At 34.8% G+C, this 14709-nt stretch overlaps 2 protein-coding genes, 1 long non-coding RNA gene and 1 other non-coding gene across 4 annotated transcripts; 3 read left to right on the forward strand and 1 right to left on the reverse strand.

Annotated features, from left to right (window-relative positions):
• The first annotated feature begins 2966 nt into the window (after window positions 1–2966).
• On the forward strand, window positions 2967–7408 carry LOC136819380 (uncharacterized). The gene is made up of 6 exons (XM_067075616.1): window positions 2967–3127; window positions 5419–5532; window positions 5960–6058; window positions 6312–6465; window positions 6797–6882; window positions 7076–7408. The coding sequence occupies exons 1-6, from the start codon at window positions 3026–3028 to the stop codon at window positions 7406–7408; spliced, it is 888 nt and encodes a 295-aa protein (XP_066931717.1). The 5' UTR covers window positions 2967–3025.
• Window positions 7409–8401: 993 nt separating this feature from the next.
• On the forward strand, window positions 8402–9295 carry LOC136819381 (high mobility group nucleosome-binding domain-containing protein 5-like). Its single transcript, XM_067075617.1, has one exon. It carries the CDS (start codon window positions 8402–8404, stop codon window positions 9293–9295), a length of 894 nt encoding a protein of 297 aa, XP_066931718.1.
• Window positions 9296–11596: 2301 nt separating this feature from the next.
• Window positions 11597–13575, forward strand: LOC136819342 (uncharacterized). Its single transcript, XR_010848426.1, has 4 exons — window positions 11597–11701; window positions 11886–11923; window positions 12983–13069; window positions 13465–13575. It is a non-coding gene; the product is annotated as an uncharacterized lncRNA (long non-coding RNA).
• On the reverse strand, window positions 12010–12132 carry LOC136819401 (U4atac minor spliceosomal RNA). The gene has a single exon (XR_010848437.1). It is a non-coding gene; the product is annotated as a U4atac minor spliceosomal RNA (small nuclear RNA).
• Window positions 13576–14709: the final 1134 nt, after the last annotated feature.

Consider the following 14709-nt stretch of genomic DNA (forward strand, 5'->3'; position numbering starts at 1 on the left):
GATACCCTGATTATCAGAGGTTGAGAATATTTTAGCCTATGAAGACCAATAATAGAAATTTTATCGCGCATGTGTCAATCTAATCACTGTAGAAAAAACTAAAGATGAAGGGCATATATTACCATATTACTAGTAGACTAGCAAACTAGTCTGTAAATTAATCATGTCAGAGGGCGGGAACATAAAGGCGGCGGGCGTTTGCTAGAATAGGAGCTGCGTAGGAGAACGAGCAAAAAGTTGGCGAGAGGCTACTGATTAACAGATTAGCTTTCAGCCCTCACCGCCGACAAAATTTCTTCTTACGCTTACCTAACTCCTACGCTCACTTTTCCCGCGTGATACCGTTCCAGCCCGACTGGCGTGCCAGTCTATATTACTAGCAGACTGTATCAGTTTACTATTTAAGAATTCCCTAGAAACCTCCAGGTGTAATTGAAATGAGTTTCTTTCAAACGAAAACTTTTACATGATCCTCAAATGTATAAAAAAGGACGGCCTTAAAGTGGGTTATTGGATACCCTGATTATCAGAGGTTGAGAATATTTTAACCTATGAAGACCAATAATAGAAATTGTATCGCGCATGTGTCAATCTAATCACTGTAGAAAAAACTAAAGATGAAGGGCAAATATTACCATATTACTAGTAGACTAGCAAACTAGTCTGTAAATTAATCATGTCAGAGGGCGGGAACATAAAGGCGGCGGGCGTTTGCTAGAAAAGGAGCTGCGTAGGAGAACGAGCAAAAAGTTGGCGAGAGGCTACTGATTAACAGATTAGCTTTCAGCCCTCGCCGCCGACAAAATTTCTTCTTACGCTTACCTAACTCCTACGCTCACTTTTCCCGCGTGATACCGTTCCAGCCCGACTGGCGTGCCAGTCTATATTACTAGCAGACTGTATCAGTTTACTATTTAAGAATTCCCTAGAAACCTCCAAGTGTAATTGAAATGAGTTTCTTTCAAACGAAAACTTTTACATGATCCTCAAATGTATAACAGTAATTACTAAAATTTTAATTATGGAAATGTCACTTTGATTGAATCGAAATAATAGATAGACATATGTTGTTATGATTCTCTATCACTGTATCTTTTTAAAAAGCATTGATGACACTTTTTAGTTGTGTTTTTAACGACGGAAATAAAATATCAACTTTGAACTTCATCCAAGATCTTGGATGGTCGTCATGGTTACTTTTCTCTGCGTTGATTGCGTGCTGAATAGAATCTGGATTGGTCGGCACAGCGTCGATATATGATTTCGACCTGTGGTTTTCACGGTAGTTATTGGAAGTATTTAAAGGCAGGGAGCTCATCAATGAAGCACTTTCCACCAGGAAAGTATTTGTTACAACTCTCCAGAAACGGGGAGACTGGGAAGACTTTTTGAGCAAATGTGTTTTTTTTGTTGAATTCCTAACGAATTTTATCTCATTTTGAGCCTTCAGAATCCCCACTTTAACGGTTGTTTTATCACGCCTGCTCTCCTTGTTTGCAAAAAAAGAAATTTGTTAACCTCCTTGGAAAAAAGATATCATAAAACTGTGCAAATCTTAACACTAAAATGGTAATTGAATTATAGATAAGCAAATGACGATCATTATCATTCAAAACTGTCTCTAATAAACTGACCATAAAACTCTTATCGGCTCACGAAGCTTTTGTTCTCTCAACCGCAATTACATCAATTTAGAATTGATAAGAATAATTCTCTTCATTCATAAGAACATCACAATGTAAGCGAAAAATCAAAATATAATAGTCGCATTCCTTTTCAGGGTTCAACACATTCATAAGAACATAATGACGAGATGGAGTTTTTACAAGCTCTTATTTGATTTGGTTGGTCTCATCTGGAAAATGAAATAGTAACTGAAATCGCAAATGACATTGAGAGTTTTTGAAATGAGAAAACGAAAACAGAGATAATGTATCTACCATTTTGTAGACGGTGGAGTAGTGACTGATACGATTTTGAAGAAACCGCAGTTTGACCCAAAAAATACACCCCTGTCTCACAGCCCCGGTGGAACTGCTTTTCTCCGTGGGGATAAAAAATCCTATTGAAATCCCAATGGGGACGTATGAGCTAGGTAAGCTTAGGAAGAAATTTTGTCGGTGGTAAGGGCTGAAAGCTGTTAATTAGCAGCCTCTCACCAACTTTTGCTCGTTCTCCTACGCAGCTCCTATTCTAGCAAACGCCTGCCGCCTTTATGTTCCCACCCTCTGACATGATTAATTAACAGACTAGTTTGCTAGTCTATGATTTAAGCGTCATGATGAAATGCTCCATCGTAACCCCAATTGTGCTTATAAAAAGAAAATATATCAACACTGTCGGAATAAGGAAGCTTGACAAATCCGGCTATTCGACAATCATGGAATTTATAAATGATTAGCAATATAGTACAACCTTATAAGAAAAAAATTTAGTAGAAAGACAATGGAAGGAGAAAAGTCAAGTGATGACATAAAAACAAATATATCTGATATGAAACACAACCATATCTGGAAGTAAGAAAAATTGATCTATTGACATGGGATAGGCTGGTAATATGGCGGATACCACTACTTCCCCGTTGTCTTTAACTGTTTAGTAGTAATTATACTAAAATTTTCTGATACTCAGGGTGCCTTTTGTTGATTATGTTTCATTTTTCGTTCGAATAGTTTATGGTGGGGGGGGGGCGAAAACTAAATGATTTTTATAATGGTTATATGCTTATGTTGTTGGGACAAAGACATTGATTTTGGATGGTGTTCTAATTTAACATGTTTTTAATCCAAATACTGAAAAATATATTTTTGTTAAACATTTTTAACTAAACGGAATTTACATTAGATTTAAAAACAATTTTTCGAGCAAAATAAACATTTCTGCAGTTTCTTGGATCAATACTTTAGATTTAAACTTACAGTAACAGTGTAGTACCATATCTGTCTGTAGAATTTTATGACATTGAGTTATAAAGCTTTTTTGTTTAGATTTTTAGTGTGAAAAAACTTTAAAATTATTGTGAACTATGGCAGAAAAAGAAGAAGAATTAAGAAAAGCAGCTAATAGCGGTAATGTGGTGATTGTCAATCAATTGTTAGAAGAAGGCGTGGCTCAAACTGCTGACGAGGTAAGATTTTGTGAATATTTATTTTATCATATTTCCTTTACATAAGGTGGAAACACAATCATCCCGTTGTCTTCACAGCTCGTACCGATAAGCTTAAGTGAAAGTAACGTCACGCAAAAATGTCCCCGGGGGGTACTACCCGTCCCGACCGAAGGTGTGTGCCGAAGAGGGCCGAAAAATGGGACTTATTTTTGCGAAAAAAGTGGCCCTGAATGGGACTGAATTTCAAAAATGTTCTCAGATTTTTCCCCTACGAGGGACTTATTTTTCTTCTTTTTTTCCAAGTATCCCCCTCCCCTTCCCCCCAAGGGGAAAGTGTCAAATTAGTCTTATAACGTTGATAGAGAAATGAAAAAATTTGTGTAATCGCATGTGCACCTATATTGAGTACTGTAGCTAATAAAGCAAATCAGTTGTGGTTTGTTCGTAATATCAATTAAAAGTCTGCAAAGATCTTTCAAATCACAGTTACAGTATATGACATCTTTTAGTTTGTAATATCCATTCCGTGTTAATTGCTTATCGCTAGTTACCATTTTCAACTTGATTAGCTATCAAACCATAACTTTCGCATGATCTTTTGAATAGCCGATTCGAATCGTAAATCAGACCACAGTAAAAGAAAAAAAACACAATTTTAACGGTAGCCGAAATTTGTATAAAAAGTATATTATCAGTGCAAAGTTTATGTTGAAATTGATAAAAATCTTTAAAAGATAGCTAGTAGACATTAAAGGGCTGTACTAAAATAATTGAACTGATAGTAAAACCCGTCATAACATGAAAAGCGCACGCAGAGATCACCGCCTTTTTGTCAGAAAGTCAAATAGCTTAGCTGAAGCGCCTTCCGCTCGAGAATTTAAACATATACATCATTGAGTGAGTAACATCAGACTAAAAATACTTATCTGCAAGCTTACAAGACATTATGTTTTCAGAACAAACATCTGCTAGTTTAAGAGTCTTTGAAAAGAGGTTTACCTAATCATTCATAAATTCTAAAGCGCTTATATATCTCATCTTAAACGTTAACGTGTAATTTGTTTCAGTTCTTTGATTTACATAATATTCAGTTTATGCTTTGACCGTAGAAAAATCACTCTCTAAAGTACATTGTCTTGACTCACAAGAAAACCAATTGGAATTTCGTAAAATCCATCTAATAGTTCGAAATTCTCACCCAGCTGTCCAAGCTTGGGCTTTAGTTTATGCTTCAGATGACATACTGGTCTTCTTATTGTCCTATAAAATGGTGAACTAGGGGTGATTTTTCCGACTTTTAAAGGTGTGTTACTACATTATCAAAGAATATTCTTTCAACAGGTTAAGTTTTCGTCTGATATATATCGTCAACACAATATCATGTTCGCTAAGCAGTAAAACCAAAAACAAATATTAAGTTTTAATATTAGCACTTATCAAACATTTAAAGCGTTTAATTTTCCTAATGTTAAGATCAAATAAAGAGAAACAAATGTTTCAGTTTCGATGACACGTTCCATCTAGGTCATATTTGGGAATAAAAAAAGATAGCACTCAAGGTTCAAAGCGGGGGAAAAAAATAGAAAAATAACAATTTAAGAACAATCCTTGGAATTGCTAAATTTAAAAATATATACTGTATTGGGTCAATACGATTTAAGGCGTGATCTTGTTTGACCATCACTGAAAGTGCTATAAAGTAAGAACAATTGAATCACAAAGATCTACTGATTTCTTAAAAGAAAATTTTTATCTATAGAATCCATCAAGCCTACTGAGAGTAACACTCCGGAAAAATTTCATTTACTTGGAACCTCAAATTTAGAGCACGTAAGGTTTTTAAACTCTGGTTAAGGAGTTTTTTAAAAGCAGTGTTTTTCATTTGTAATTGTGCGTAAATCCGATCAATCACGATAGTTGGGTTCGATTTCCCGATCTTTCCGGTTTGATTTCCCGATTTGGTTTGCGTTTGCGCTTACTATAACTAGGATATACTCTTTTAAATTTTATGTTTGATATATCAGGGAAGGCTCACCACGATAAAGATATTTGCATAATGTTCGCTATTCAAAAATGACAACTACCGCAGTTTGCAGCCGTCATTACGGCTGTTTTATTTGGTCTTAAAAACGCAATGGCATTTCTCGCATTAGCCTTCGGTGACCCTGGACAAAAAAATCCTGCGATTAGCCAAGTTTTCAGCAACATTACCCAAAGAAAGTTAAGTTTAGGCTCTTTTCTATGGTTGAAATATTACCTTTAAAATTGTTCTTCAATCTCAATTAAAAAATTTGTTATTCAATTTGTAGGCAGGTGACACCCCATTACTATTAGCAACATCCAATTACTTCACACAACCTGAGTATGTCGAAGTTGTCCGCTCATTACTCGATTACAAAGGGGATATCAACCACAAAAATAAAGTAAGATTATTTGGTTCGGTTCCCCTCGCTGGAAATATTCTAATATAGAAAGTTCCTCTTGGGAGTCCCGAAGGACTAGAGTAGAATCTCTTGCCTTTCTTAGGCAAGAAAAAGCGAAGCCACTTATTTCTCATCCAAAACGTGCCTAGAACGCACCGTTATCATGACTATTATATCTAGCGGTTCCTTTGTTTTTGAGGACTGCATTTTTTGAAATCTAACGACAGATTTTATTTTCAATCTAGCGTTTGTGTGCAAACCACGCGCTGGTTTTCTGGATAGGAGATTAAATAGCTTCATTTCCCATCCAAAAGTTTCTACTCGGGGTTTTGAACTCAATGGAAAATATCTCTAGGACAAACGAATTTTACTCTATTTCTATCAAAAATATTGCAATATCAATATTCATTCTATTATTATTCATCAGTTTGGGAATGCAGCAATCCACAACACAGCATCTAATGGACATTTAGAGATCTGTGAATTACTTCTAGATAATGGTGCAAATTATGAAACAGAGGGAGAGGTAAAATGTTTTTAAGAATCACTGATGTTTTGAAATCGTGCTACCTAGAAAGACGGGATGTTGTTCATTCTCATGTTTATGGTTCTAAGTTATTATACACTTGCTTTTCGAAGAGTATCAATGTCTCAATCTTCAGCGGTTCTAGAAATTACTGTCTTCATCGAGGTCATAAAGACTTTCATAAGCTCCAAAGGCCAATTATTAATATCATGAAATGATAGTATATCATTCTGTCTGGTATCTTTTCTCTCAGATGGGTATAGTACCACTGGGGATAGCAGCAACCAAGAAACATCATGCAGTTGTCAACTGTCTTATCAAAAGACTGGTCGAAGAGAAGAAATTCTCATCCAAACAAGTAGAGGTCTGTTTTTTTTTCACTGTCTTCTTTGTCTTCTTCATACAAAGTTTGTGTTCTTATTATAGATTTCTGTTCCTGATTTCCCAGGTGCAAGCCATAGATTTATAAAGGTCGAAGGGCTAGATCTTGTGCTTTGGCTGAAAAGTGTGCCGTGTTTGGATAGGATTTCCTACCTAGGTCACGCGACATTACAATAGAATTTCAGCGCTTGACCAAAATGCAGAAGCTTTATGGGTTTTCGAAAACAATAGCAACAGTATTTTTTGCAATATTCATTTTTTTTGTCTGTGATGGCTTTAAACACGACATCTTGCCCTTCGGGCTTTATATATCTATGGTTTTTAAACTTAAAAGCTTATTTTAAGTATACATTCCAGATTCTACCCATTCTGTCCAAAAGCTGATACCACTAGAGTCTCACGTTCTTTGTTTGCACGTGCGAGAAAACTTACAGATAGCACCAGTGAGATTCCATCCAGAATTGAAAAATTGACGAAAATTTAACGAGGGCTGGGTGAACTTTTCCATTTTTAACAACATTGAATCCTATTACTATTACGGTAATATTCAAATCTTGACCAGACTTTAAGTGTTTTAAAGGTGTATTCTTTGGAAGGTAAAATTTCTAACTTTGTCTCTCTTGTCTCTTTTTCTAGTGGATGAGTAATGCTGAAAATAATATGCAACAGATGCACATATATAGAGCGTTGACTGGTATATTTGCTGATAAAGTGGCACTTGCTGGTCTTGTCAATTTCGGTGTTATTCAAAGCATTGTTAAAGGGATGAAAAAATACCAGAAAATCAGCATACAAACGTCTGCTCTGCAATTATTGATAACGATTTTATCAACGAATGAGGGATTGGAAAAAGCGAAATCAGAGACATCTTTGAAAAGTGACTTAAATGAAGCTTGCAAAGACTTTGCAAGTGATGCAAGTGATGATGTTGTTTCACATCTGTTAAATGAAGTTTTGAATAAATTATAATGAGACTTTGAAATTCAAAATGAATTCACAAAGTGAATAAGGTCGTCGCATTTCCTCAGGAATAAGCACTTTCTGAAAGTAATGAGAGGGAATAGAAGTACTACTAGATTCATGGCGTGATATAATCATCACTACAAATTTTCCTTGGTCTATCAAAATTTCAAATATTTCTCGATTGAGCACTCGTCTTTTGTAAGAACAAACTATATAATAACATGAGGCTACGATGGCCAAAATATTAAGAACATTTTAATTTTAAGGCTTGAAACTCAAAAAGTTCGAGCTTTTGAAGGCTTCAAACTTTTTTGATGTTCTTACGAATAAAAGGTGTAAAAACCAAATTTTACCCATTGTATACATATAACTTTTATTAACTTAACTTAATTAATTTCTTTTTGTAGAAAATTGTTTATTTAAAAATATTGATAATTTTAACCGAATAAACTCATTATTTCTTGAATCTTTGTTTTCCTACTTTTTGCTGATATAGAGACAGGGATGTGTTACTTTGGATGTTCAAGGGGTCTCAAATTCTTTATTCAATAAAATATATTTGTTGGAATTCTACAATAGGAAAAGAGTTTTCCAAAGTGCGCCTTTCTGAACAAAATGCCTATGTTTCCTTTTGCGACAAAGGAGCAAGTTTTTGCAATTTCATATCCAAATTTCTGTAAGAAACTGTAACTTCCTTCCGGAAAAACTCGCCAAAATCCCTGGGAAAATCCTCTAGTGAAAATAAATTAGCTAAAATGGTTAATTCTTTTAAATGAATGTAGAGGGTTTCAAAAATAATTTCAAATTTTTTTGAAGAATACTGAAAGTGAAGCCAAATACGGTTGAATGAAACCGTCAAAACACTTTGAGCATAATTCTATAAAAAAATATTGCAAATTTAGAATAAAGAAAATCAAAAGAAATATTACATGTTTGTGGGAAAATGTAACTGCGTCTTTAAAAAAAAGTTTCCAGCGACACCAAATAACATCAGGCAGAATGTTAATGTTTTGGTTGTTTCTAATACCAACTATTGTTTTGGCCAGGCCACGTGGTCACCATTCAGCCAATAAGAGACAACACGTGGCAATCAACCTCGGAGAGAAATTAAATATTGAAGACAAGAGTCCGAATGAGCTGGACATTGTTCGCCAAGAGGATGATATGATCAAATCGAATCTTCTCCCAAACATGAAAGATATGATGGTTCAACAACAGCAAGCACAAGTTGAAGAAAATAGTGGACTTAGATTCCCTAGCATTGGAAATAATCCATTTTCAAATTCACCTGTTGAAATGAATAATAAAAAGCCTGCTAGTGAGCAGCAAAATTTCTGGCTTGGTTCTGATACTAAGGATGAAAATGTTGGAGAGCTGCCTCAAATTGAGAATGATTTTCATACAAAAATTGAAGGTGAGAAAACAACAGCTGGGGAAGCGAAGCTTGTTAAGGGTGGGGAAAAACACATTTCCCATGGTAGGGAAAATGAAGATTCCCATACTGAAGGAGAAAATGAAAATGCTGGATTAATAAAGGATAAAATGAGTCATGAGGATGGAAACGAGGCTCTGGAAAAGCCTGGGAACAAGGAGAATCAAGATGGTGCGTCACGAAGGGATGATACTGGAGATTTACCCAATGAAAATCCTTTTTTAGATAAGGAGCTAGAAGATCCTAAAGGGAAATTAATCAAAAGTGGAGAAAATCATCATGAAGAATCTTATCAAGAAGATGGACATTCTATATCTGGAAAACAAGACATTTCTGCTAACCGACGTGTTAGCCATTCTTATAGAAGGGAACAAAAACCTGATGGTGATATTTCGGACGTTTTGAAATCAGTTTTTGGAGAGAACGGTGATCCTAATTATCCAGTAGAAAGACAATTTTAAGTTGTTCTTTGTTCTACTAGAGTTATTTTGCTGTAAATATGAAATACTAGGGAACCAACTCTGGTTTTCAGTAAAAGATCGCAGTAGTGTGTGCAAAGGGCGGACAATCATCTAATCCCGAGCGATTTGGGGATGTCTAAAGGCAAGAAGCGCCGACCCCCTTTTCTTTTTTTACATTTTAAGTATGATAGGTTTTAAAAAAAGAAGTTTGGAAATATTTGCCTCCCAAGTTTGGAAAAATTTTGATCAAACAGTGAGAGTCATTTTTGCCTTCACAAGAATATCTAGACTTACTTGAAACATACTTAGAAATTTGGAAGTCACTCCTTTACTCCTCTACAGAGTATTGCTTTTAAAGAAAGAGAATAACTCGAATATTTCGAAACATTTCGAATAATAGCACCACAAATCATTCAAGCTTTTTCAAATTTCAGCGGCAAACCAACATCGGTCTTCTATGGACTTTGAAATATAATTTAGCACTGTAAATAGTTATTTATTTTTGTATACTACACTTTATCAAACAATATTAACCAATAGAATTTTAAACTGAAGAACAAATGCACTGTTTTCAAAAAAAATATTTTCGTGCTGGTAAGTTTTTGAATTGAAAATGCAAACAAATTTGTGTTTAAGATTTGAATTTTTAAAACCATCAAAAAAATTGTTAAAATTATTTTAAAAATCGCTAAATTTAGTTTGAAGTATTAAGAAAAAGCTGTTGGATTAGAATGCTGATTTTGAAGATTCTGTTGTTATTTAGATTTTCTATATATATCCGGTGTAAGGAATCTGGAAAAGTTTCAAACATCACATTACCTTGGCAAAATGACTTTAAAGATGATAACTTTATTCAAGATCCAGACAAAGCTAAAACGCTAAAAGCTGTTGATACCACTTTCAATTTAAACAGAAATGTATTGAAACCAATTGCGCGGAATATTGAAGAAAGACATGATGAAAATATTTATAAACCAGAGAATTTGGACAAACAAATAAATTTGCAACTGAAGGATAGTGACTTTGATTCTAAGGATCATCAAAATTTTAATCCCAGCAATAGTATTATAAAGGGTAAAAATTCTGAATCTCATATAAAAAACAGTACCGCAGCAGCGAATCTAGTGATTTCTAACTCGTATGGTGAAAAAAACGATATAAAAAGTCTTGGAAAAAATCAAGAGTTAGATTCATTGTACAGTAACTCCTTATTAGAATCATCCCTGCAACAGAATGAAAAAGATCAAAAGCAAATCACCAACACCACTGGTGATGAAGAAAATGAACAACATCAGAATGTTAACCTTGAAGAGGACAACGATTTCGATTCCCTTCGTAATGTATTACAACGTCGATCACAATCCAGCGTGAAGAAATTCAACAAGCAGAATCCTACAGCTGCATCAAATCATCCAGACATTTTATTTAATTCACCGGCAGTTATGGAGAAACTGCAACCAATAATCAGGAGCCAATTAAGAACTAAAACCTACATGACGCTTTTACTAAATGGTTATAAACGGGTTCACTATTTGAAGACGCTTCTGAATCAGATGATGACTTCAGATGTGTGTCAGCGTTTAAAAGTTAAAGATTTTCTATCACCTACTAACTCTTCTAACACTTGGAAAAAAGCAGCACTCCTTGTAAATGAATTTGAAAAGAAATGTTCAGATTTACTAGAACGGAAAAGGAGGAATCATTTTGCAAGGAGTACAAGGAGGCATCGCTTTAAATGAAGTTTTTGTTTTCAACGCATGCTTTGGTAACCATGTTAATGTTATCAAAGTTTTATGAAAAGACAGTCTCTTCATATAACAGACTTTTACGTGGATAACTTGGGTTATACATTAGTTATACATATTTTGGTTTGAATTTTTGGGTCTTCGTCAAATCATCAGATTTCAGAAAACACCACATTCGACAACTGTAAAAATCGTACCAAGAGTAGAACCACTTGATGGACATGATATAATCGTGAGCGCTATCAGAATTATAAAATGGACTAGGTTCGAATTTAATAAAACCAAAAATTATTTTACACGTATATTACGATTAAAGTGTTAATACACGTGAACTGTTTCAAGTCAAAATGACCAATAAAGAAATTATACACTATATCTAATGAAATATTTTATGTAATCCAACCAATTACTTTTTATTATATTTAACCACCTTTTACCTGTATCGAATGACTTTAAGTATTTCTAATTTGATTACAACAAAAGATTTACACAGCTTACTTTCATATTTACTTCTGTCTACCAATGAAGTCCTATAAATAGGTGAATTTGGATTTGATCATCCTTATCGTATTTTTTGGAGATTTGAGGTTTTCAAAGATCACTATGAAGGTTTTGGCAATCTTTTTCGTATGTATGGCTGTGGTCTACGCCAGCTTTGAAGGTAAGATACTCTTTCTTGAAATGTTTTTTTCCTATTAAATTTTCAATTTTCACACCTTATTGACCTTTCTTATCTTACATTTAATTTGAAAATAGCCTAGAGTCAGGGCTCTTTTTTAAAAACTTGTGCGGAACTCTCATTGCATGTCAAGTTTGAAAGGAATAAGCATTTCTCTTCCATTTAGATTTCGAGTTCGATGAACTTGAAGGCTCCGGCGCAACGGTAAGAGAATTTTCTTTCTTTGTTTTTGTTAAAGTCTTTTTTCTAAGATTTTCAATTGTCTTTAAATGTCTCCTCTGTTTAGAGAAGTTTCCAAAAATTACCTACCCAATTTCTCGAGTAGGTTTAGATGCTGTAAGTAAGGGTGTTAGCACGACGGACCTCACTAAACGTTCATTGATCACATCAATACTACCCTCGATAAGGACGTTACTTTTGAGGGGAAACTCTTTATGACCAAGCTCAGTACGCTAAATAACTCATTGTGGTTACGATTACGTGTCATTAGGGGAATTCCCTTTTCAACTACTAACAGTTTTCTAAGTTTGTGTTGTCTTATAGTTTTAAAGCCGTTATAGTTAGATTTGTTCACCGAAATTCATTTTTGACCAAATGGACATTAACATTGTCCTTTATACACCCCTGTATCATTAGCAGCGCCAGAGCAATTCCCCAATACAACCCGTGAAAATATTTTCCATCCAATTTATGTTATTATCGTTATTCTTAAAATCTCGGATATTTGATTTATTCTAGTTCCTCGGTTATACCTTGAAAATTTACAATCTCAACTGGGACCCCAAGCCATAATTGATACTCTATCATATCTTTAACTTCTAATTTGCCCTAATTTCTTCACAAGATTGAATCCGTTATTGTGAAAAACCGTTATTATCAATTGTGAAAATATAGAAATCTTAGTAACACCCCCTTCTCACAGACCCACAGGGACCCCTTCCCACTAGAAAAATTGGCCAAAGTATCGTCCCCGGTGGAAAATTACCATTCAATATTTGTCCCCGCTGAAAATAATCAAATAAACAAATCCTCACTGCGAAATACTATATTATTTTCCCATCTCACTGAATTTTCTGACTTAAAAACAAAAGAATATCAACCCCCATCGAGTTCCAGTCCGTTATTTTTATCCCCACTGGCTGAAAAAATTCCACCGGGTCTATGAGAAGGGGATGTTCAGTAATAAAGCAATTAATACTAATACCTAGGTTTAGTATGGTATGATTGAGTGATTGAGTGATTGATTGCTTTTTTACCTTTCAGTGTGGTGACACTTACCGTACATGCAGATTGGGTGGTTCAGGATTTTTAGAATGTGTTCAACAAAAACGTGATTGCTGTGAAACTCAAGTAAGTATTCTCCCCCTGGTTAAATGTGCGTCCTTATTTGAAGCTTACTTTTGATGTAATGCACACTCATGTCTCGTGCTGGTGTAAAAGGCAGGAATACTAACCCATCAGGGTGTATTTCTAGGTCTATCATTTATTCCACAGCTCGAAAATCCAGTCCAGATTCTTAAATTTGAAAGAAATTTCAGAGTGCTTTTCATTGATTCAAGTGGGTAGGATGTCCAATCGGGTCTGGGACATGGAATGTTCCTTGGCAAGTACCGTCGTAATAAAATTGGCTTCAACAGTAATTTTTTTAGAATCTTCTTCTTAGGGTTTGAATAAAGTTTGATACAACTAATGAACATGGTTATTAAGAACTCTATTTTGATCCGTATATTTCTTTTTTTTTACAGTGCGGTGGAAACTTATGGTGCAGAGTCAAATGTATGGCAAGCAGAACTTTGTAATTCTCAAAAACTTTTATTTTTATCGTAATATGTTTAAATAAATTTTACATTACATTACTAATATTTTGTCTACTCTTTCTTGGCTCTGTGTCTGTAGTAATGTATCCGTCCCACAGAAAATGTCCTGATAAAAGATTGTGGATGTCGTGGTCTCAACCATCATTTTTTACCCGGCGTATGAAAAACCTGAACTCCCTTGCTGTTGTCCATTCGCTTATTCTTATTTCCCTTTTAATTCCTCGACCAAATGTTTTAATATCTCAACTAATGAATTTCACTAAACTTGCAACTGTATCATTGAAAAGATATTTTCAAAAGATATTTTCAAAAGATATTTTCAAGAACTCAAATTTTTTGCGAAATGAAGAAGAAAAATATCAGTGTTCTAATCCTTTTGCAATACCAACTTCATTTATGGTTTATAGGTATAACCATGCTAATTTTAAAATGAAATATTATTTTTTTCTATAGCGACAATAGTGATTCAGCATAAGACTTAAAGATTTGCGCGGTCACCAGAAAGTGATATTTACTACCACTTTCCCAGCTGTTTAAGTTCAAATTACAGAAAGATTCGAATTACAGTGGCTCAAATTAGAGAGGATTATCGCTTGTGAAGTGACAGGAATTAACGAATTCTCAATGTCCAACTAACACACAGTGTTCATATAAGATCTTTATAGACACCATTTCTTTTTTATTTGAGCCCAAAAGTGCAAGACGGGTGTCATAAGAGTCCATCGTCAAAACATTAGCGAGTTTATGTCTCAGTAGTGTTTTTCTGCGAAAGAGACGGCTAAGACGGTTAGCTTCTGATTTTTCTAGTTCCTGGCTAGCTGAGGACGACCGTAAATCAACACTTTTACCGTCCTCGATTTTGCAGTTCAAAACAGTGGGCTATTCCTAATCGCTTCAGTCTCTTCCCCGGGGGGAGGGGTACTTAGGCAATGGAGGGTAGGGTATGTGCCGCCCTTAAGGATACCTTTTTTGGACTTCCAAAGTCCCGCTAAGGGTCGGAAAAATCTGAAAATCAAATTTCCGTCCCACTAAGAGTCGGAAAAATAGGACAATTTCAACTTTTTACCCCCTGAAAGATCGAAATTTGGTCAAAATTGGTCAAATTTGTCCCAAAATTTTCCTTTGTTTTCTCCTTTTTAGTCCCGGTAAGGGTCCAAAGTTCGAAAGTCGGGC

This window comes from Clytia hemisphaerica, unplaced genomic scaffold, assembly GCF_902728285.1.
Source record: "Clytia hemisphaerica strain Z4C2 unplaced genomic scaffold, Clytia hemisphaerica genome assembly, whole genome shotgun sequence".
Lineage (NCBI taxonomy): Eukaryota > Metazoa > Cnidaria > Hydrozoa > Leptothecata > Clytiidae > Clytia > Clytia hemisphaerica.